General features: G+C 55.5%; 1 protein-coding gene across 1 annotated transcript; it reads left to right on the top strand.

The window, feature by feature from the left end:
* Positions 1 to 1,226: 1,226 nt before the first annotated feature.
* On the top strand, positions 1,227 to 23,684 carry RAPGEF3 (Rap guanine nucleotide exchange factor 3). Its single transcript, XM_049783752.1, has 27 exons — positions 1,227 to 1,840; positions 7,544 to 7,597; positions 7,683 to 7,789; positions 7,952 to 8,073; positions 8,190 to 8,358; positions 8,868 to 8,952; positions 9,262 to 9,322; positions 9,433 to 9,509; positions 9,597 to 9,743; positions 10,199 to 10,311; positions 10,624 to 10,712; positions 10,945 to 11,023; positions 11,185 to 11,335; positions 11,422 to 11,504; positions 12,606 to 12,645; positions 14,622 to 14,703; positions 14,993 to 15,139; positions 18,056 to 18,153; positions 18,586 to 18,711; positions 18,793 to 18,974; positions 19,176 to 19,266; positions 19,403 to 19,453; positions 20,744 to 20,831; positions 21,163 to 21,227; positions 22,130 to 22,184; positions 22,270 to 22,341; positions 23,256 to 23,684. The coding sequence occupies exons 1-27, from the start codon at positions 1,748 to 1,750 to the stop codon at positions 23,372 to 23,374; spliced, it is 2,646 nt and encodes an 881-aa protein (XP_049639709.1). The 5' UTR covers positions 1,227 to 1,747; the 3' UTR covers positions 23,375 to 23,684.
* Positions 23,685 to 24,050: the final 366 nt, after the last annotated feature.

The raw sequence follows: 24,050 nt of genomic DNA on the forward strand, positions 1-24,050 counted from the left end.
GGCGTCTGCCTTGCATGCAGAAGGACGGTGGTTCGAATCCCGGCGTCCCATACGGTCCCTGCGAGGAGCGATTTCTGAGCGCAGAGCCAGGAGGAACCCCTGCGCGCCGCCGGGCGTGACCCCCCCCCAAAACAAAAGCAGCTGTCTAACCCAGGGCCCCTTTGCAGGGAGGGGGCAAACGGAGGCCCAGGGGCGCCGCCCGCCTCCCCCGAGCAGAAGCAACCCTCACCCCTCCGGCCTCAGTTTCCCCGCCCGCCGGGAGGCCGGGCAGCGGGGTCCTGCCCCGGGCAAGCAGCCGGAGCCGGAGGCCGTGCGCCCCCGCCGGATTTCCCTCGGGCGGGGTCCCCCCGGTGACTCAGCCCTCCCCGGCCCGGCGTCCTGGTTGGCATCGCGGGGCCCGGACACGGGCGCCCGGGAGCCGCCCCCCGCCCCGCGCGCCCCGACCGTGCGCTCCCGTGCCAAGCCCGTGCGCTCCGAGCGCGGCCCCGGCACCCCGGGGGACTCCGCCCGCGCCGCCCGGCAGCGAAGGGGCGCGCGTCCCGCCCCCGGCCGGTCCCTGGAAGGGAAGGGAAGGGAAGGGAAGCGAGGCGAAGCGAAGCGAAGCCCAGCGAAGGGCAGGGCCGGGCCGGGCCGGGCCGGGAAGGGAAGAGAAGGGAAGGGCAGGGAAGGGGAGTGACAGCGCGCCCGGACGCGCGCCAGCTGCGGCTCCGCTGGAGCGCCCCGTGCCAGCTGGCTCCTGCGTCTGGCACGGAGTTGGAAGCTGGGGGCCACTGCTGCTGGGGGGGTCTCCCCCTCCGCACCTCCAGTCCCCCCTCTCCCACCCAGAAGAGCCTTTCCACCGCGAGGCCGGCCAGCCCTGGCTTACCCACTAGGAATGGGCCAGATGCCCCGCGCCTAGGTTTCCGAGGGAGCACCCCCTGGGGACTCCAGGGGAAGCTTGCTGTGGGGTGCCTGCGGGGTCCCCCAGCCCACACCGCCTTCCGCTAGGTCCTGCAGGACCGTGCGGGCTCGAGAAGGACCATGAAGGTGAGTAAGGAGGGTGTGGGGGGCGCTGACCCAAGTGGGAGTTTGGATGGGAGGGAAAGGATTAGATTATTCTATTCGGGGTGAAGCCAAAGGGCTGGAATTTCTGGGCGAGTGGAGAGAGAGCGCCTGAAAGAGAGCAGAGGCAGGAGGGATCATAGAGCAGCAGGAAAGAGCCTGTTTAGTTTAGAAGCCATGTGGCACATGGTGGTTAGGGCCTTATAATAAAGCTGGATTTCTCCTGAAAAAAGAAAAATAATTTCTGGGGGAACCGGAGTCTCAGTCTCAGCCGAGAGGTGGGGAGCTCTCTGCAGGGACCCGGCAGCAGGGTGGGGCAGAATTCCAAAGCAAACTGCGAAGAAGGGCCAGCAGTGTCCTTCCTAGGCCTGCCTGCCTGGCCTTCTCGGCTGGAGACCCCAGGCACCGCTGGAAGCAGCGCCAGACAGGCAGGCCCCAGCGAAGGTCTTCCTGTCCCTCCCCCGGGCTCCTGGCAGGCTGCAGCACGGCCGCCTGACCAGTCCAGAGCCCTCCAAGGGACTGCCCGGTGCCCCAAGCACTGGCCCTGCTGCCCTGCCGCATCTCTGCCTTCCTCTCTGTGACACAGGTGGGCTGGCCAGGTGAGGGCCGCTGGCAGGTGGGCCTGGCCTTGGAGGACGGGCCGGCTCTGGGCGCTGCCCCTGTGGGAGGCCTCCCGGATGGGGTGTCCGAGGGGACACTGCTCAACATGGTGCTGAGGAGGATGCACCGGCCTCGGAGCTGTTCCTACCAGCTGCTGCTCGAGCACCAGCGCCCCAGCCGCATCCAAGGCCTTCGTTGGGTGAGTGCCACTGCCTGCCCCCCCTCCGCTCCACCAGGGCCAGGCACCAGGGCAGCGGATGGGGAGGGCAGTGCTAGGGGCAGGGCACATTGCCAGTGGCCCAGCTTGCGCTGGATAGGGAAGGGTATCCCTGGGGTGAACCGTGGGTGGGAAGCCAGGTTGCAGCAAGCATGATAGCTGACACAGCTGCATCGTGCGTGTGCGTGTGCGTGAGCGTGTGTATGTGCATGCATGTGCGTGAGTGTGTGTGTGTGTGTGTGTGTGTGTTGCCCAAACATCCCCGTTGGCACAACGGGGAGAGGAGAGAGCTTTGTCCCTTCACCATCCACTATGCGCCTGGTGGAGTGGAAAGCATGTTCGTGATTCATCACCGTGGCAACATACTTTCATATGCCGCTCTGTTTTAATTCATTTATTCCTTTATTTATTTGTTTGGTTTGGGTTTTGGGGCCACACCTGGCAGTGCTTAGGGGTTCCTCCTGACTCTGTGCACAGGACTCATTCCTGGTGAACTTGGTGAACCATATGGGATGCTGGGGATTGAACCCAGGTTGGCCAAGTGCAAGGCAAATGCCCTGTGTTCTGTACTATCTATCGCTCTGGCCTCAATTCTGCTTCTTAATCTTGCGGGGTGAGTGGGTCATGTGAATGCTGCTTGGTTTGGGAGCTTCAGAAGTTTGAAGACTCAGTGAGAACATCTGAGGAGGCACAGAAATAAAGGAAAGGCCAGATGTTGAGGGTGAGTAGAGCTAGGATAATGGTTGTGGGATTCTAAAGTGTAGAGCGAACTCCCTAGCACCCCAGACCTACAGAATAACTCCTCAGGTGCATACTAGTACCCTCGGGAGTATGTGGGTATGTTGGGGTTAAGGTACCTGAGTACTGGCATGGGCGGGAGCAAGGACAGTTCCTCCATGGCCAAGTCCTTGTGAGTGGACCGCTACCATCATCTTCCTCTACCCTCCAGCTCTGCCCAGCCATCTTTCAGATTTACCAAAATATGAGCTGGGGTTGCAGAAGCCGAAACCTGCTAAGACTAGGAATGGAAGAGGTGACTCTAGGCTTTAGTTCTCCCTGCCCTCCCAAACTCTCTTGGTCCCCCCTTGGATCTTCTTGATGAGGACCTGTTCACAATGGGCCTCACTCAGTCTCTGGAGGGTCTCTGGAGCTTGTGTCTTGTGGGTTCAGCCATCAGCAGCAGCAACAGCTTGGAGCCAGTGGGCTGGAACGCTTCCTCCTAGCTTTCCTCTCAGGCTATAATTACTTGTGTTTTTATTTCCTGCCCCTTCCCAGTTTGTAGAAGTAAGGTGGGGAGTGGGGGGGAGGTCAGGTTAGCAGGACAATGAGGTCACTGGAGAATCCTCTGGGACCCGTGGTCTGGAGGAGGGTGCCAGACTGTCTCTTGACTGCCTCCAATGGAAGGTCTGGTGTGTGTGTGTGTGTGTGTGTGTGTGTGTGTGTGTGTGTGTGTGTGTGTGTGTGTGTGTGTGTGTGTGTGTGTGTGTGTAAGGAGCCGGAAGGGTGGAGTGAGGGTTGCTAGAGTTATAATTGGGGTCAAAGGCACAGAAATAAACTCCTCCCTTGCCAGGTGGTGATGGGGGATGTGAGGCAAGTGGGCTTTGGCGGTCAGAAGGAACACAAGGTTTTAGAACTCAGGGCAGAGGGTGTCCTCCTGAGAGTGACCCTGGTGGTTTTAGTTGGTGCCATCTGATCAAGAGATCGGAAATGACTCTTCTCTCCTCTCTGGTCTCCTGATGATGCCTTTGGCCCAGGAAGGGCTTGCAAAAGGGTGCCCTGACCAGACAGGGAATGTGCTGAGTGGTGCCTATGCTCCAGACAGTGCTGGGAGTTCAGGTTTTTCTTGGTTTCTGGGGTGAACACCAGGGGAAAGAAAGCTCATTCACCTGAGGTCTGGAGACAGCGAGGACTTGCCACTGATGGCAAAGAAGCCACTGATGGGATGGAGGCAGTTTCCTTCAGAATGCAAGAGGGGATCTTGAGATCTTGTCCTGGTCTCTGGGAGTCAGCAGAAGGCAAGAGAGGAATGAGATAGACCTCTGGCTGTCCCCAGGAGCTCAGAGACACATCAGCTTCTCTTTGAATGCAAGTGGTTTGATTCTCTACCTCAGGAAACACGCTTTCATTCAATCTGTCAAATAAGGACCCAGTCATGGTAGCCCTCACGATAGAGCATTTGTATCTGCATATTATTTCATATTAAGTAGTCTCCTAAGGACAGCTAGACACACATGCCATGATCTCATTGAACTAAACGAAACAAGAACATAGAGGTCCAGAGAGGCTGGAAGGACTGGTCTGGGACTACTTGGCTGTTCAGGGATTGCACTGGGCTTTGGTCCCAAACAAGCCGTGTTTGGGGAACCTGCTTGTAGAGGTCAGCCGGGTAACACTGGCCCACAGAGCATCTCTGCCTCCACACACCCCCACCTGTTCCCTGTGCCACCACCCACAGCCCTGGCCTGAGACCCTACCCGAGGCCTACAGAAACTGGTCTGGCAGGTCCTCAGGTGGCTGCCTGGCTCTGTGCCCACCCTTCCAGCGTGGCCCCAACACCTGGACACTCGGCCACTGAGAGGGCAATGGAGCAGGCCAGGTCCTAGGGCCAGGGGAGCTGGCACTTCCTCTTCCACCTGAATCCTTCCTGTCCAGGTATGAGAGGAGGCACTGGATGAGTATTTTACCCTCAGTCTCTTCTTTGTAGCTTCAGACTTTCTGAAGTAGGGACAATCGTGGTACATTTCCTGTCCAGGGCCCCAGTAGCAGGTGCCCGTCAGGAAGGAAAGTCAAAATCAAGTAGCTTAGCATCTACGACTAAGTCGTTAGTAACAGGCAGGCCCAGTTCTGAGGTCATAGTACTATTTACCTAATAGATATGCAGCGTAGCACCTGCAGGGTCGGTAATGCTGTCATCCCTTTCCACAAAGGAGGAAACGGAAACACATAGGGGCTGTTGTCAATCAAGGTCACACAGCAGCTGTAAGGAGGAACCAGGATTTGAACCTGATGGTCAGTTCTGGAGCCCCTAAAATCGTTCCCCACTCCAATCCTAGGGGTTTCCCAAAACATTTCAACATGGAAGGGACCCAGAGGGACTATGATAGCTTTGATTAGCGTAACAATTTCCAGGCTTCTTTGCCCAGGGAACATTCCCGAGAGCAGGATATCTGTACTCTGTGGGCTTCCATGAAACTGGAGAGTGGAAGGCATGAGAAAGAGCAGGCAAAGGGCCTGAGAGCATGGACTTTGGAATCAGACGCAGGGAATCCTGGTGCCCCCAGTTTGCCAATGCTCAGGGCTGCTTACATTACCTCCAATATGAAATAGGAGATATAGACCAACCACCAGGGTCACCCATTGGTAGAAGAGCTAGTCCAGTTGGATCTTAAATTTCCAAGTAGTAGGACCAGAACCATAGCACAGTGGGCAAGGTGCTTGCCCTCCACGTGGCCAAGCTGGGTTCAATTCCTGGCATTCCATATAGTCTCCAGAGCCCAACAGAATTGATACCTGAGCACAAAGCCAGGAGTCAGCTCTGAGCACATAATGTGTGGTCCCAAAACAAAATCAACACCAACCACAAGATTTTCTAAGCAGTTGTGTGACTCTGGGCTTTTCTCTGGGCTCCACTTTCCTTGGGAAAAGAGGTTCGCTTCTGGCCCTCAGGCTTATCCCCTGGGGCAGGACAGGAAATAGTTTAAGCAAGGTCTGCAAGTCTCTGATCTGGGCATCACAGGCCTAGGCACATGCCCTGGCACCTTCCCTCAAAATAATCCCCTAAAGGGAACCTGTGCTGGAGCCTGAGTCGTGGCCACCAGGGGAGCTGGGCCAGTGACCGGGGACACCTGGGCATTTGGACTTGAACAACAAGTGACTAGTCCTCAGCACTGTTTGTTCCGACACAGGGGCCTGACAGGGTAGCTTTCCTGCCCTTCCTCCTTCCCTGCTCCTCCTGGCTCCTCCTCTTCGTTTCCTGTTGCTGAGTCTCCAGGGCTCTGAGTCTGGCACAGGGCTTGGCCCCATGACTAGGGCAGGAATACCCTGGGGACACCTTAGAGACTTCCGCCCAACCCTGGGTCACTGCTCACCCAGGCTTCCACCCCTGGTTGGAGGATGAGAGTGCCAGGAGCAGGGGAATCAGGGAGCTAGGCAGAACCCCCATGCCCTTTGCAATGATTTGAGTGCAAATGGGAGGGCGGCAGACAGATTGCCAGGGAGAAGAAGAGAGTAGACAAGGGCTGGAGGGTAAGTGATGTGCGGTGAGAAAATCAGGCTGGTTTAGGAGCAGCACTTCTCAAGGCTTTTGTCTCCCCGCAAGTCAAGCAGGACAGAAAAGACCTGCCCTGCCGAGTTCCCGTCTGCTCCAGTTTGCTAGAGATCAGAGGAAGCCACGGAGGTGGACGTGCTTTGTAAACTATGAAGCGCCTGCCTTGGGGGAGATTCCCAGAGGGCAGGGCATCCTGTCCAGGGAGGGCTGCAGGAAGAGAAGTACTGGGGAGGCTTCTCGTGGCTTCTCATGGCCCCCTCACCCTGCCCCCTACACTGTGGCAGCCAGGCTGGGGACTCGGGCTGCTCTCTCGACACCAAGGACAGGGAATGGTAGACACCGATGCTTTGGCATGTTTCCCGCGTGTCCGAGCCAGGCCTGGGTGCTGCCAAATCTTATTACCAGCGTCTTCGAGAGGAAGATGTCTTCCAGCAGGCGGGCCGCCTGCTGCTTTACAGCTGAGTAATAAGAAGCAACAGGTAGATACCATCCCACACCAGGCAGTGCTTTAAACATCCTGTACCTATTAACTCTGCCCGTCCAAAAGTCTAAATTCATGTTATGGGCATTTAAAGAATTTACAGATGAGAGAAGCAGTGGTCAGGTCCCATTGGAAGGCACATGCTACAAGTAAATAGAGGAGTGGTCACTGGAACCCAGGAGTCTGGCCTCCAGGTTTTGTCATTTATTTATGTTTATTTATCTTTTTCAAATGTAGACACCATGACTTACGATGCCACTTGAGCCTAGAGTTTGTGTTCTAATTTTCTTATCATTATTATTTGGCATTTTGGGTCACACCTGGCATTTCTCAGGGTTGATTCCAGGCTCCGAGTTCCGGGATGACTCCTGGCAGGGCTCAGGGGACTCTCTGGGCTGCAAGGAATCAAACCCAGGTCGTAGGCCACGTGCAAGACAAGTGCCTGCCACACAGTGCAATCGCTCTGGTCCAGGACCGTACTTTTAGTTTGGCGTGCCTGGAGGCCCACAGACGGCAGGAAGTTTGCCGCAGTGGGTTCTGTGGTTGGTTATGGCCCTGACTAAGGTATGGCCCGAAAACAAGTGCTCTCTGCCTCCCAATTGTTTCAGGTCTCGCTTGCTCGTACCCCCGTATTCTGCTCCCTGTCCCCCATTCCCTTCCTCCCTCCCCCTTGTGCTTTATCAGGACATGAGCCAGCAGAACAGGGCTTTCAGCCTCCTTTGCGGTGTGGCTGTAAGAAAACGTGGATCTGGGAAGCGGGTGGCAATGTGGGGGAAGAAGGGGGCACAGAGAGCATTTGGTGCCAATCTGCATTTGTCGATCTGTTCAGTGACTATCTTAATAGAAGCTTGGAGACTCATCCAGGGCAGGGGTGGCCATGGGGGTGGAAGGAGGGGCAGGAAACTCCCCAGCTAATATCAGACACTCCCTTCTGCAGACCCCACTCACTGACAGCGAGGAATCCCTGGATTTCAGTGGGAGCTTGGAGCAGGTACCAGCCATGTGGGGTACTGGAGGTTTGGAGGTGTGGCAGGAGAAGGCAGAGCCTGAGCCAACTGCCACCCCACTTCTGTCAGGCCTCCCCGGAGCGGGTGCTCAGAGCTGGCAAGCAGCTGCATCGGCATCTCCTGGCCACCTGCCCCAACCTTATCCGAGACAGAAAGTACCACCTGAGGCTCTATCGGTGAGTGGGGCCCCACCTGCCTCCTCAAGGTCTCCTCTCCCTCAGTTGCAGGAATCTGCAGCCTCAGGTCCAGTGGGCTTTGCACTGTGCTCTTCTGTTGGATGGAGGGCCCCCTGAGCCCATCCTTTGACTCTCCTTCTGCTTCTGCTTCCGGTGCCCCAGGCAGTGCTGCTCAGGCCGGGAGCTGGTGGAGGGGATCCTGGCCCTTGGGCTTGGGGTCCATTCTCGGAGCCAAGCTGTGGGAATCTGCCAGGTGCTGCTGGATGAGGGTGCCCTCTATCATGGTAAGGCCAAGTCCAGGGGGTGCTGCAGGTGACGAGGGAGGGGCATGATCCTGGGGACCCCATGCCCACATGCCTTAATTGCCTCTCCTTCCCTCCCCGTGGCCTCTGCCCCTCAGTGAAGCACGACTGGACCTTCCAAGACCGAGACACCCAATTCTACCGCTTCCCAGGGCCAGAGCCAGACCCTGCCAGGGCTCGGGAGCTGGAAGAAGAGCTGGTGGAGGCGGTGGCCCTCCTCTCCCAGCGGGGGCCCGATGCCTTACTCACGGTGGCACTTCGAAAGCCGTGAGTCGGGAGCGCTGGCCCAGACCCCCAGGTCCACCTGGTGCTCAGGCCCCAGAGGGGATTCATGTTTGTGAGGAGTTCCTTGCTTCCTGCTGAAGGCTGGGCTAGGCTGGGGCTAGTCTGAGGGATCTGGGCCTCCTTCCTCCCCCTCATCTTCTTTCTGAACTGAAGGTAGGACCCAAGAGCCCCTGGAGTGCAGCTGAGAAAGAGGGCGGGCTCTGGGGACTCGGCATGCAAGTTTGGGTTCCAGAGGTGGTTCTGCAGGCCTCTATCCAGACGGCCTTGGGTCTCTCCTTGCCAGCTTGAGTTCCTGAGGATATTAACCGGGTATCAGGAGGACAGCGTTGAGGGAGGCACAGCCCAAGGTCCGGCCCTTGGTTGTCCCTCATTGATAAGTTATGTCAGTGCTGAAGCCCCGCAGGCCCGGACCCAACATCTTGGTGTGTGGCGTGGCTGCTGGAGCCTGGCTCAGGGCCCACAGTTCCTCTCTTGCCCTCCTGTGCATGCAGCCCAGGGCAGCGCACGGACGAGGAACTGGACCTTATCTTCGAAGAGCTGCTCCACATCAAAGCTGTGGCCCATCTCTCCAACTCGGTCAGTTGGGGATTCTACTTCCCCTGGGTCCCGTGATTGTTGTGTTCAACTGCTGGGTCAGAAGGCAACCCCATTCACCTCACCCCTAGGACTAGAAGCTGCAGTCAGGCACCCTCCCCCAAACCCTTGCCTGCCTCTTTCAGCCCTTTTCCTCCCCTGGTCTTCACCCCCTGCCTCATCCTGGGCCCCTGACCTAGCCACATCTCTGTCACGGGTGGGTCCCAGTGTGCCTTTGGGCCTAAGGCCTCCCCCTTCTGCTCTGGACTTGTCCTCCTTCCCCTCCCCTCACCAGCCTCTCCTTGCCCTCAGGTGAAGCGGGAATTAGCAGCAGTCCTGCTCTTTGAACCGCACAGCAAGGCAGGCACCGTGCGTAAGTGCCACGGGACAAGTGGGAGGTTGGGAGAGGGCTGCAGTGGGCAGGAGCTGTAGAGAAGTGGGCATTTGTTCTCAGCTGGGCGGTGACACCTGTGCTTCTTTCAGTGTTCAGCCAGGGCGACAAGGGCACCTCGTGGTACATCATCTGGAAGGGGTCGGTCAACGTGGTGACCCACGGCAAGGTGAGGCCCGGCTCCCTCCTTTGGCGATTCCCCTGGATGGGGCCACGTGGGGGCTGAGGCTGGGCTATGACAGAAACCTGGCTGCAGGGACTGGTGACCACACTGCACGAGGGCGATGACTTCGGGCAGTTGGCTCTGGTGAACGACGCACCCCGGGCAGCCACCATCATCCTGCGAGAAGACAACTGCCACTTTCTCCGTGTGGACAAGCAAGATTTCAACCGCATCATCAAGGTGCCATGGCTGGGTGGCTGGGAAGGCCAGGGACACGACAGGGATATGTCTCTGGGGAGCTGGGAGTGCTGGCTGTACCAGATGGTGTGAGACAGGGAGGTGCAGAGAGGGACTGGTAATGACCACGTGGCCCTGGACGTGAGTCCCAGGGTACCCTACATGAGGTGCTGTGAGGCCATGGGACTGTGGTTGGCTGTGGAGAGGCAGTTCCTTGGGAGGACTTGGCTTCGGGGTGGCAGGGGTGAGAGTGGAGGGGCAGATCCAGTGGTGAGTGTGGAGCAGGGAATGAGGAGGTCTAAGGGTCCTGTACAGGCATGGTGTAGGGGGCAGAAGGGGAAGTGTGTGTGTGTGTGTGTGTGTGTGTGTGTGAGTGTGTATTAATATGCTTGTTAACACGTGTGTGATGTGTATGGATATGTGTGTGTTGAAACCTGGTGTTGGCTTTTATTCTCTAGGATGTGGAAGCCAAGACCATGCGGCTGGAAGAACACGGCAAAGTGGTGTTGGTGCTAGAGAGGACGTCTCAGGGCTCTGGCTCTTCTTGCCCCCCAACTCCAGGCAGGAACCGGTATCACTTGCACCCCTTTCTCTTGACGTGCCTTTTCCCTGGCCACTTTCATCCACCCACTTCCCAGAATTTCCTCCCTTCACCCATCATATCTCTGCCTGTGTCTTCCTAGTGGCAAGAGAGACAACCTGAGTCAAATGCCCACCCCTCTTGTCCTCCGAGTCAGACTCCCCTAACTTCACCCCGAGGCACAATAGGCTGGCTCACAGGGCAGGGCAGTGTGATTGATCATTGGTGTCTTTCCGGCTGTGGGCATAGGACATGCTGGCAATGCTAGTGCATGCTAGTGCAATGATTGGCCATTGCTGCTAGGTATACAGTGATGTCTGGCACCCCGGAGAAGATTCTAGAACTGCTGTTGGAGGCCATGAGGCCCGATTCCAATGCTCATGACCCAACAGGTAGGAGCAGGTGACATCTTGTCGGGTCTCTGACTCGCTGGGTGGTCAGCAGAGCCTGGGCGGGGGCAAGAGCTCATGTCTGACTTCACTGAGTACTAGGCCTCAGTCTGTGCTCTGGTTGGGTGGGGGCAGTGCTGGCGGCCTGTGGTGGGGTTGGAGGATGTGCGTGCCCGAGGGTGCACATACCGAAGTGCAGCAGAACTGGCTGCCAACCACTCCTCCGTGTCTACAGAGACATTCCTCAGCGACTTCTTGCTGACCCACAGTGTCTTCATGTCCAGCTCCCAGCTCTGTGCTGCCCTCCTGCACCAATATCCTTCCGGTCTCCCAGGGGGGTTAGAAGCAGTGTGGAGGAGAGAGGGAACCCCTCGAGCCTGACCCCTCTGAAATGCCCACTGACTAGCTGACCCTACGTACCCAGGTGTGGGTGGCTGGTGGCTGTTTGGATGTGTCTCCCTTGACTGGCAGTCACTTTCCACGCGGAGCCGGCAGGCGGCAGTGAGCAGGAGCGCAGCACCTATATCTGCAACAAGAGGCAGCAGATCTTGCGGCTGGTGGGCCGGTGGGTAGCCCTGTATGGCTCCATGCTTCACACGGATGCTGTGGCCACCAGCTTTCTGCAGGTAGTGGCAGGGAGGGAGGGCTGGATGGGGCCCACCGGGCCAAACAGGGCTGCCAACCCAAATCTGCACATCTTGGCTCTTCCCAGAAACTCTCTGACCTGGTGAGCAGGGACGCCCGGCTCAGCCACCTGCTGCAGGAGCAGTGGCCAGACCGGCGACGCTACCACCGGTGAGTGTAGCCGGTGCTGCCTTGCTTTGGACCTGGTGCTGGGTGGCGGGCAGGAAAAGGGGCTGGGACTGGAGCAGCAACTCCCAGGTTAGGCTCAGGGCAGGCATCTGGATTGGGCGGGAGGCCTCTGAGCCTCAGGCCCTGGACTCTGGCGAAGTGGGGGAAGTTTGCATTGGAGAGACAGCACAGCAGCTGAGGAGCTTACCTTGCATGTGGCCATCAGGGACTTGATCCCCTTCTACCCCACCTGGTTCCTGAGGCCACCAGGAGTGATTCCTGAGCACAGCTGGCCCCCACAAACAAAAAATTTTAAAGAGGGAGATATCCCAGAAAACTTTAAAGAGGGAAAGATCTCAGAATGACATGCTAATGACTGAGTAACCAGCGGGAATAAAGCCTCAGAGATGACGCAGGGAAAGGATGAGGAATAAGAGGGAGGCGAAAGAGATTGGGCAGGTTCTGCTCAGCTACCTGATCCTCTTTAAAATTTTTGTCAAGGGGCCAGAGAGATAGCACAGCGGTAGGGCGTTTGCCTTGCACGCAACCAACAAAGGACGAACGGTGGTTCGAATCTGGGCATCCCATATGGTCCCTTGTGCCTGCCAGGGGCGATTTCTGAGCACAGATCCAGAGTGACCCCGCAGCACTGCCGGGTGTGACCCAAAAGCCAAAAAACGATTTTTTTTTTTTGTCATTAGTGCAGTCATTCTGGGATCCCCAGCACACCTGTCTGCTTACTTCTCCCATGTCCAAATCTTTACTGTGCCCGTTCCTGAGCATCCACCCAGGAGATCTCCTAGAGGAGACCCTTCGTCCAGGATCACCTTCCTAGGGGGCAGCTAAGTTTGGGGAATGCTCACAGTGGCCGGGGCCTGCCCTGGGGATCCAGCAGCTCCTCTGCTCCCTTCGGTCTCCATCTCTTCCTGGCTGGTTTTGGCAATTCCAGAACCAGAGTCCCAGTTTCCAGGCCAACTTTGGTCCCTCAGATAAAAGTCATCTGATCTCCCGACCTCCCAGGGGCCCCATTTTGTCATCCTCACCCCACTGGGCTGAGCGTCCCTAATCTCACCTCCCTCCTCCCTTGCTTCCCTTGCTCTGCAGGTTGGAAAATGGCTGTGGGAACGCGTCTCCTCAGATGAAGGTGTCTGCTCCAGACCCATTCTCCTCCCCTCTGTCCTGCCTCTGCTTCTCTGGGCACTGCCCAGCCCTACCTCCCGCCCTCCCAGACACCCCCTGGCTCCGGGACAGGGTCTCACATGGGCCGCATTTTGTGTGGGAACCCAGAGCAACCCTGCACACACACACCCCTCCACCCCAAGAAGGATGCGAGGGGGACTGGAAGAGGGTGCTCGAGCCAGGTTGTGGTCAATGGAGGTGGGAGGCAAGACTGGAACGGTAGGTTGGGCTGCTGTGGTGCTGTGGCGCGTCCCCTGTAGTAAGACCCCAATGTTCCTCTGGCCCAGCTTCCTCTTCCACCCTCTCTGCCCCCTCGCATCCCTGCTGGGCTCTGTCTCTTCATAGTCCCACCTCAGGGCCTGGAACCGGCTTCCTTCCTGGGACACCTTGCCTGTTGGGATCCTTCCAGTCTTGTCCATCTCAGCTCAGATGTTGCATTTTTAGAGAGGCCTCCCCTCTCCATGCCCAGAGCACCCGCTCCCTGCCACCCTGCCTCTCCCAAGGAATGCTCTTCCGGGTCATCCTTCACAGCCTCTCTCACCTGTCAGCCATTGCTTTCTTGGCCCACTTGTCTCCTCGTCCATGGTCTGCTGTGTTTTCTCGACTTCAGCAGTGGCTTCAAGCCTGAGGTGCCTTAACCGCATTCTGTGGGCTCCCACACTGCCTGGCCTGTGGAGTGTGTCATGGCCCTTGAGAGATAGAGGCGGGCCACAGTGCAGAGGTGCAAGGAGAGAACCAATGACCTACGGGAAGTAGTTAGATGAGAGGGGGACTGCTAGATACTCTCTGTGTGACATGGGTTTCTGAAAGCAGAGGGCCTGGACAAAGGCTGGTTGCTCTGGGTCACGAGAGTGTGCCTGGAAGTGACCATCATCCCCGAGAACTGTCTGGTGTGAGAGTGGAGGAAGAGGGGACTCTGACAGGTCTGAGACAAGAGGGATCTGCCTCTGCAATCCCTGTAGGAGAGGTCAAGAATCTGGGTGGAGGAGGCAGAGAAGGCCTGCCAGGGCTGAGCTTCTGGGGACCTCTGAGGTTTAAGGCCTCAGAACATGGAAGCCATTGTGTGAGCCAAACACTGTCAAGTCAGGCTTGTGTTCCGAATAGGCGAGATCAGGCCCAAAGGGGGAAGGTTTCTGGGAGAACCCTCCTGGGGCATGGCTCCCCTTAAAGAATGGGGTAGATCTGGGCTGAGGGGTTTCATGACAGGAGACGCCTTTCAAGGAACAATCCCCAGACCTTGCTATGGGGAGGAGGGGAGATAGAAGGTGGAAGATGAGGAGTGGGGATGTCTGAGCAGTATGAGAGGCTCCAACTGAGTTTGGGAGAGGGGGACCTCAATACCTAAGAATACTGGAGGCACTGGAGTGGGGGGCTGTGGTGGTGGTGTTTCCTGAGAAGCTTATTCTGGAGGCAGCTGAATCATGGTGCTAAGGGAAACATAAAGTGGAATTTTAAAAATCGGAGGAAGAGTTTGGAAGGACCAGCCACTTTCAGAGAAGGAAACAACAACGGGAGTCGGGAAGGGCTGGGCAGAGTGTGTGGAAGGCCTCCACCCAGCCGAGACTGCCACCTCAGCCTCTGGAGGAAGGGCTGTGTTTTAGTGCATGGGGCGGAGAACACACTTGAGTGTTGGGGGACCAGGAAGAAGCTGACTAGGATCCCAGCCTTGGCCCTTCCTGGCTATATGGTGTTGGGCAAGTCACCCAACCTCTGAGCATCCCAGCTCTCTTCCATCAGAGGGGAACAGGAAGAGTTCTTTTGTCAGAGAGTTGCTGTGAAGACATCAACACCGTCTCTGTCCCTGTGCCCTGAAGCCCTTTACTTGGGCTCAGGTGCCTGTGCTGGCCATGAGCAGGCCAGCTCCTGGAGTCAAAAGTCCCTCTCTGGCTCTGCCTGGCTTCCTCTCACATCCTCTGGCCCTTATCTTTCTCTCCCTCTCAGGCTCGAAACATATCCATTTGGCTTCCCAGCCAGGACGAGCCCCTCCCCAGCAGCAACTGTGCCATCCGAGTTGGGGACAAAGGTTGGTGGTTGAGCTAGCCGGACCGCAGTTGCACCCTGTTATTGTCACCCTTGACTTCTGCGAGCCTGGTTGGCAGTGACAGTCTGTCATCCTTGGGGGCAGACGGGGAGCCTGCTGAGGCTGTCTGTTATGCCCCCTCTCTGTGTCAGGCTCTCTGTGCCCACCCAGACTTCTCCACAGCACCCTCTTGCCTCCGTAGAACCCTCGCCTTCTGCTGCATCTCTGCCCCGTCTAACCTGGGGCGAGAGCAGCCGCCTATCCGGCAATATCTCCTCATCTTCCCCTGCAGTCTCCTACGACATCTGCCGGCAGGACCACTCGGTGCTGAGCCTGCAGCTGCCTGTGACGGCCTCCGTCAGGGAGGTGATGGCCGCACTGGCCCAGTGCGAGGGCTGGACCAAGGGGCAAGTGCTGGTGAAGGTCAACTCAGCAGGGGGTGAGTTGTTGTCTGGGGCCAGTTCCCCGGTGGGGAATCCCTCGGAACCATGTCCAGGATCTTCCCCAGGAAGATGATCTTCATCTCTGTGGCTGTGCATGTACAGGGGGTTGATTTGAAGTGCTTTTCAGGTGCTGGCGGAGAGCATGGCCTGTACTTGCTCACTATCGGGGTGTCCATGGTGGGCACCTAACTTCTGCTCTGCTTCTTTTATAAAGTGGGGACAGGGAGGGCACCTGTTTCAGAGAGGAGCTGTGAGGATAAAATGAGGACTAATCTGTGAAAACTGGGAGTGATGAGGCAGGAACTTAGCTCAATTGGCTGAACACAGGCTTTGCATACAGGAATTCTGGATTCGATCCCCTCCATCATATGGTCCTTTGAGTACCTTTAGAAGCCATTCCTGAGCAGAGTTGGGATAACCCCTGAGCACAGAACTGGAGTGTTTACTCCAGACACCCCTGAGCACCACCAGAAGTGGTACCCCAATTAAAGTATTAGAATGGTCAGTATGGCTATAATAGTAATAACAACAACAATAATAATTATAAACAGTAACAATTATTATTAACAATAACTAATACTAGTTATTATTATTATTATTAGTGGTGCCAGGAATAGAATCCAGGTCTCTGACTATTATTATTAACAGTCATGTCTATTCTTTACTTAAAATAAAAAGTTATGAAATAGGCACTTTTATTCTGTTTCAGGAAAGGAAACTGAAGGCTAAGGGGATTAAATGACAATATAGCTGACCTTTAAACTTAGGATGGTGGGGCTGGAACTGTAGTATAGAGGGTAGGGTGCTTGTCTCACATGTGGCCAACCTGGGTTTGAATCCCTGCATCTCATAGGGTTCCCCCAAGCCTGTTAGGAGTAATTCCCGAGTGCAGAGCCAGGATTAACCCCTGAGCATTGCTGGGTGTAGCCCAAAACAAACCAAAAAAATTAGGTTTGTGTTGTCATGAGGAAACATTTCTGAGGATACGATTTGGGCCAGCAATGTGTTAGTTGCTAGAAATATTTTAGCAGGGGAGAGAGCCGCAAAAGCTGGACTCCCTGACCTGCTACGTCCGAGCTGTATGATACTGGGTGTTTTCTCTGAGCCTCCATTTTCTCAAAAATTAAGCGAGTCCTCTGACAGAACCTACCTCACAGGCTGAGAAATGCAGAGCACTCAGCCTGAGGCCTGGCTCCAGAGTCAGGCACAGAGTACAACGGGGGAAGGTTATTTAGACCTGTCTTGGAACACGTAAAACCACTACTGTCTTTCCATGAAGGATGCAGTCAGCATCTGACATAGACAAGAATTATGGGCAGTAGGGAATAAAGTCAGAATGGGAGTGAGGGGGCCGGTAAGGTGGCGCTAGAGATAAGGTGTGTGCCTTGCAAGTGCTAGCCAAGGAAAGATCATGACCGCAGTTCGATCCCCCGGCGTCCGATATGGTCCCCCCAAGCCAGGGGCAATTTCTGAGCGCTTAGCCAGGAGTAACCCCTGAGCATCAAATGGGTGTGGCCCCAAAACAAAAACAAACAAACAAAACAAAAAAAAAAGAATGGGGGTGAGAAGAGCAAAACCTTTCAGAAAATGGGGCAAGAAGATGAGGTCCCCTGTTCCTCGTGCCGCTCTTCAAAGCACTGTCCTCTGGTGGTCACGTGAAGGGTTGCATTCGCCCAAAATCTGGATTGTGTATTTTCCGTGTCAGGTACTTTACTTTTAGAGCTACGATCTCCAGAGTTTTGACCCACACCCATGTTTATTAAGCCAAACATCATTATCTCCTACTATATGTATGTTTTTTATAAGACATGAGCATCTTTCATTGATATTATACAATTCTAAAAAGCTACAGGGGCCTGAAACTATACACAAGACCAACCCTGGTTCAATCTCTGGAACACATAGCATTCCCTGCCCCGAGCACTGCCTGGAGCAGCCCTGAGTACAGAGCCAGAGTGAAGCCTGAGAGCATCAGCCATGTTCCCAAATTCAAAGAATAAAATGATTTCAAACTAATTAAGAGAGATGAGGAAAATAAAACTATTTAAAAACATTCATTTGTTTGTCCCAGGAAGGAAAGACAATTTTGTGGGTGGTCATGTTGTACCTTACTAGAGGCTGCTGGCCAGGGGTCTGGGGAGACAGCCTGACTAAGAATATAGCCCTGAGCCCCATGGAGCTGGTTAGAACCAACACCAAGATGTCTGTAAGGTGGTACCAGATTTTTGGAAGGTTTGGTTTATGTATCACATACCCAGGGACTCTGGTTCTTTCTTTTTTTTTTTATTTTTTTTAATTTATTTTTTTGCTTTTTGGGCCACACCCTGGTGACACTCAGGGGTTGCTCCTGGATATGCGCTCATAAATCCCTGCTGGCTTGGGGGACCATATTGGATGCTGGGGATTGAACCAAGGTCCATCCTGGATTGGCCATGTGCAAGGCAAAAGCTCTACTGCTGTGCCCGTCTTTCTTTTTTCTGGTTTTGGAGTCACACCTGATGGTCTTTAGGGCTCACTCCTCCTGACAGTCTTGGGAGACCATATGGGGCGCCAGGGATCCAACCTGGTTCAGCCACGTGCAAGACATGTGCCCCGCTTGCTCTATTCTCTGTCTGGTTCAAGTCAGTCTCAGTACGAGTCTTCTTGTGTGCCTTTGACGACAACACGCTTGACAAGGCTCTAGGTACTGGTGAATTTGTCAACAGTGACTCCTTGAAGTTCTAGCCTTACCCAAGAGCAGCCTGTGCCACTCTGAATCCTTGTTCACCTGCCTCGAGGGTGCTGACCCGGGTGCTGAGGATGTGTGGTCATGTGCACCTAAGCTAGGAGAGCACTTGCCTGGAGTGCCAGCCCTGCCCCACTCTTCCCGCCTGCCTGCCTTCCTCTCCCACACCGCCTTGCTCTCTTTGCAGATGCCATTGGCCTGCAGCCAGATGCCCGCGGTGTGGCCACATCCCTGGGTCTCAACGAGCGGCTCTTTGTTGTCGACCCACAGGATATGCATGAGCTGGTAGGGGCAGACAGGGTGCCAGGGCCCAGTGAGGGGCTGTGCTTGGGGTTGGTAGGGGTGGGTCACACAGAAAAATGAGTGGGGCTTGATGTGTGTTAGTGGGAGAGGAAGAAGTTGGCAGCTAAAGGGGTGGATTCTAAAGATGGGGGAAGGGAGTTGGACTTGACTGGGAACTTTCAGAAAGGAAGCAGGCTGGCCTTCATGAGGGGTTCCCAGGGGCCTGAGCCTCACAGGGAGGAGATCTCCATTCTGGGAGCTGCCAGTGAGCTGCCCTTAGAGAACTACATCCTTCAGAGGCCCCTCTCCTCCGGGTAGCACGTCACCTTCCCGAACCCACCCCCAGGCACATCTTTGTCCCAAACTTTCTCCTCCCTCCTCGCACTATACCCCCGGGTTCCTCAGACACCCCCCTGAGCACTCTCCCACCTGCAGACCCCACACCCCGAGCAACTGGGGCCCACTGTGGGCTCTGCCGAGGGCCTGGACCTAGTGAGTGCCAAGGACCTAGCAGGGCAGCTGACAGAACATGACTGGAGCCTCTTCAACAGCATCCACCAGGTGGGGAGTGGAATTGGGGGCGGGGGTAGCACACCCCACCTATCAGAGGCTGACCTCAGGCCATGCTCCCACCTCACCCAGGTGGAGTTGATCCATTACGTGCTGGGCCCCCAGCACCTGCGGGATGTCACCACTGCCAACCTAGAACGCTTCATGCGCCGCTTCAACGAGCTGCAGTACTGGGTGGCCACGGAATTGTGTCTCTGCCCTGTGCCCGGCCCCCGGGCCCAGCTGCTCAGGAAGTTTATCAAGCTGGCAGCCCAGTGAGTGCCTGGGGGGCTCCGGGAGCAGGATCATGGAGCCCCGAGGCCTTTTCCTAACCACCCGCACCCTGCCCTTCCTGGTTCCTTCCTTGCTTCTTGGACCCCCTGCAGTCTCTGTCCTCCACCCCTCTTCCCACACCTTGCTGTAGTTCTCTCTTCTTGGCTCGATTTCCTGAAAACCACTGGGTCTTGTGCTTACAGCCTCAAGGAGCAAAAAAATCTCAACTCTTTCTTTGCTGTCATGTTTGGTCTCAGCAACTCCGCCATCAGCCGCCTGGCCCACACCTGGGAGGTAGGTGACTTTGGGGGAACCCGGGGCCTGACCCTCCACTCCTGACACGGGGGCCCCCGTTGCCATCCAGGGAGTACTGGTTGGCGATGGGGCTCCCATGACAGAACAGCAACCAGCTCCATGTTCCTCTCCTCAGCGTCTGCCCCACAAAGTCAGGAAGCTGTACTCAGCCCTCGAGAGGCTGCTGGTGAGTTCCAGCCTTTGGCTTCTCCCCTGGAAGCCCTTCGGGGTTCCCTTTCGGCTTCCCTATAAGCCCCTATTTGCTCTTGATCACTCCCAGGTTTCCCAACTCGGGCCAAGGCCTGGTCCCCTCTGACCTGGGAGTTGAGAAAGTTAGCTCAGAGGTGATGTTAGATTATGGTGGATGTCAAGTGATAGTATTGGGGGGGGGGGGCATTGCTGTGCTGAAGTCCTGTGTGAGAACAGGACAGGTACAGTTGGTGACTGTGGTGCCACAGGAGCATTCTACTGTGTGTGGTAGGGGGAAGACTTATTCTTTTTTTTTTTTTTTTTTTGGTTTTTGGGCCACACCCGGTGTTGCTCAGGGGTTACTCCTGGCTGTCTGCTCAGAAATAGCTCCTGGCAGGCACGGGGGACCATATGGGACACCGGGATTCGAACCAACCACCTTTGGTCCCGGATCAGCTGCTTGCAAAGCAAACGCCGCTGTGCTATCTCTCCGGGCCCGGAAGACTTGTTCTTTGGTGACCTACCTTGGAACTCAGAAAACCCCATACCATGCCAGAACCTGTTCGTGGCCCCTAGGGAAATTCAAGGAGTCTTTACGTCAGACTAGATCAGAAGATGAGGAAAGAATTGTGTGTCTGAGGGGTCTGAGTGCTAGTTCAGTGGATAGGGTGCCTGCATTATACACAGCCAACATGGGTTCAATCTTAGACATTCCATATGGTCCCCTAAGTACTGCCAGGAGTGATCCCTGAGAGAAAAGCCACAAGCAAGTTCTGAGCACAGTGGGTGTGATTTCCCCCAATTAAAAAATTAAAAGTTGTGCGTCTGAAACTCCACTCTGAAGCAGTTGTTGGGGAAGACTTTAAAAGGTTTTTGACTGGGAGAGAACTGGCACAGAGGTGCCTTATCAGCATGCCTCTGGAAGCTTTTGAGAAAGAAAAACTTACCTTGTGGGGTCAACAAGAGGATCAAAGGAATTAGAGAGAGAAAGAGAAGAGATGAGGCGAAGTTTTCCATGTACCATCTGGCTGGGTCTGCTGATTAATGGCTGACTTGTTTTCTGGGGGCACTTCAAAGCTGCACCAGTCAGAATAGCAGCTGAGAGACAAACCAATGACCCCCCTCCTCCCACACACACTCCTGCTGTAGGCCCTGTTCTGGAGAGATCTGGGACTGAAGAGAAGCTGAGCTCTGCTCCAAGGGACCTGATGGGGCATTGGCTATGTGGTGGTCTGTGGGAGGTTATGGCAATGGAACCCTCCCTCTCACCATGGTTTTCACCTCTCAGGACCCTTCGTGGAATCACCGGGTGTATCGACTGGCTCTCACCAAGCTTTCCCCGCCCATCATCCCCTTCATGCCCCTTCTTCTTAAAGGTAACCGCACCTGTCCCTTCTGCCTCCAGCCCACCCGTCCCTGGATCTGTCTGCTGTGTGGACGACCCCCTCCCCCCAGCCCTCGAGTGCGGGAGGCTCTGTGGACACCACAGCATTTCTGGGGCAAGAGGCAGATAGAACACCACACACAATGGCCTGTGATAGGCAGCCAAGAGGTGCAAGTAAACTACTCCAGAACACTGAAGGGACCAGAGGAAGAGGACAGGCTGGGGGTGGGACAGCCAGAGTCTCCCATTAGCAACCCTTGACCTCTCCTGAACAGCAGGGAGGGGGAACCACTGGGACTCCTCTGAGCAAAACTTCTTTGCAGATATGACCTTCATCCATGAGGGGAACCACACCCTGGTGGAGAATCTCATCAACTTCGAGAAGATGGTGAGTCCTAGAGAGTGGGGTCCAGTGGGCTGGGGATAGGACTATGGCCTTGGGATGGGAAATTGTCTAAGATTGTTATTAATATGGGCATACCCTATGGTCCCCCGAGCCTGCCAGGAGCGATTTTTGAGCGCAGAGCCAGGAATACCCCTGAGTGGTGCTGGGTGTGGCCCCAAAACAAATACAAACAAATAAACAAACAAACAAAAATAGGGGCTGAAGTACATGCTCTGAGTACTAGAGTTCAGGTTCCAGCAAGTCTCTCTCTCTCCCCCACCTCTCTCATTTTTGGGCCATACCCGACAGTGCTATCACTTCGGCCCCTCTCTCTCACTTTTTAAAATGTTTTTGGACCACACCTAGCAGTTTTCAGGGGTTACTCCTTCTTCTGTGCTCAGGGATCACTCCTGAGTGAAGCTCAGGAACCGTATGGGATGCCGGGATCGAACTTGGGTTGGCCATGTGCAAGGCAAGCACCCTATCCGCTGTACAATCCCTATCCACGGTACTCTTCCAACACATGGAAGAGTGAGCACCATTAGTAGTCACTTCCCAACACCAGGCTGGCAGGAGCCCCTGAGTACCACTAGGTGTGCCAAAAATAACAAAATAATAAAAACAACAAAAAATAAATTGAAATAGGAACCAGCCACAGTTCTTTGCATACTGGATGGCTGGAACTTTTGGGGGCTCCTGGAATTAAAGCCTCAAATATCTCACCGTTCCGTCAATGCCTGTCCTGACCTTGGCTTTCCTTTACATACCTGGGTCATGAGGCTTCTGGCTGTCCAGGGGTAAAACAGACATGGGCTTAAGGTCGTCTTAAGGATGACCCCCTTAGAGGGCCCCGAGACTCCCAGGCTTCCTGTGCCCCCCACTCACGCTCATGTCCTGTGCTGCAGAGAATGATGGCCAGAGCTGTGCGGATGCTTCACCACTGCCGGACTCACAGCAACGGTGAGTGGCCCCCTCCCCAGGCTCAGAGCCACTGACCAGTGTCCCCTTCACCGCCTCAGCCTGACTCCCACTTGTCCCTATCCAGTGCCTCTCTCGCCGCTCAGAAGTCGAGCCTCCCACCTGCACGAGGACAGCCAGGTGGCAAGGATTTCCACATGTAAGTGTGTTGGTGGTGGGTGGGTAGGAGGGCACTGGTCCTTCCTGGCACTGCACACACAAAATTGCTGGGACAGAGGTAGAATGTTTCACCTAGAACGAGGTATAGACAGGTTTGAGCTGTTTTGTTGTTTTGTTTTGTTTTGTTTTGTTTTGGGGCCCCCTGGCTGTGCTTAGTGATTATTTCTGGTCCTGCAGTCAGGAATTATTCCTGGCAGTGTTCGAACTTGCAGGAGACCTCACAGTCAGTCGTGGAGCTGGGCAACGGCAGGCTTTCTCGGGACAGTTGCTTTTTAGACTGACCCTTTGCAACTGCATGACCCTTTGCACTGAGCAAACTGACCCTTTGCACTGAGCACGATTCATGGTTCATGCCTGGCTGCCACCATTAGCCCTTCAGTTGTATGCATTTTTTCTGCTATGATCATGAATGCCTTTGGACCCCACCCAAGGATGAGAACTACGGATCATAACTTACATCTCCAATGTGGTGTTCATCTTGGCTGTCTCCGCCCAAGGAACTACTGGCCCAAGTGTTGTGTTAGTCATTTTCTCAGAGAGGCTTTATCACACACATTATGTATGTGTACACGCACACACATCTAGCTGTCTCATAAACATTACATATCACCAAGTTTTCTCTGTCACTTCAGTTGCCTTTGAACTTAGTCAAGGGGGAGTGATGCTGTTTGTCATTTGCAAACCTTCTTTTGGCAATCTGTGCTCGTAATCACATGGATTCCGTGATTCCGAGCTCCACCAAGGGAGTTGAGGGGTTGATCATTGTGGGGGTGGGGGGTGGGGAGTGTCCATCAGAAATGCCCCTTGCTCCTAGGAGAGGGAAGGAATGTGATGTGCAAAGCATGTCTAGGCCCCACCTGACTGCTCTCCCCTCCCCTCTGCCTCCCCCACCAGGCTCGGAGCAATCCCTGGGCACCCGGAGTTCAGCCAGCACCTGGGCTTATGTCCAACAGTTGAAGGTCATCGACAACCAGCGGGAACTGTCCCGCCTCTCCCGGGAGCTGGAACCTTGAGGAGGGAGCTGGGACTGGAGCAAGCACTTTCTGCCAGGAAAACCAGGGCCGGCCCGGGCCAAGCCAAGGGGCCGCAGGCTGGCCACAGCTGGACAGGGCTCTCCGCAGAATGGACTCGAGGCCCTGGAGCAGGTCAAGTGAAAGCAGCAGTCCCCTGTGATGACAGGCAGCCAAGGAGGACCCCAGAGTGTACTGAGCTGGGGCCCAAGGCCAAGGAATGGGGGACAGAGAGGCTGTGGAGTGGGTTGGAAAGCAGAGCAGGCGCTGGGACTCTGTTCAATAGAGAACTCTCCACACCAGGTTTTTCCCAGATTCTGTGTCTGGAGCCTTTGTTATGCGTCCCTGGAGTTTGTTTTCACAGTGGCCTGAGAGAGCATCGGCATGTGTGTGGCATGTGTGAAGGCGGGGCAAGGCCCGGTGGCCTGCTAGAGGAGGGTTGGCAAGGAGGACTGAGAGGAGGGGGCAGTTCTGCTTTTCTTTCCAGAACAACTGAGATAAACAGATGGGTGTGGACAGGGCTGTCTTTAGGGAGTGGTGGTCCCTGAGGAACCTTATCATGACCAGAGCAGAGCAGAATGGTCTGTCTTGAGGCCAACTCTGTGGGCAGGAGCTGAGGAGGAGGTGCCATACCTCCACCCTGAGAGGCAGATGGTGCTGCACGCTCCCCCCAAACATG

The sequence above is a fragment of the Suncus etruscus genome, chromosome 11 (assembly GCF_024139225.1).
Source record: "Suncus etruscus isolate mSunEtr1 chromosome 11, mSunEtr1.pri.cur, whole genome shotgun sequence".
NCBI classification, from domain to species: Eukaryota; Metazoa; Chordata; class Mammalia; order Eulipotyphla; family Soricidae; genus Suncus; species Suncus etruscus.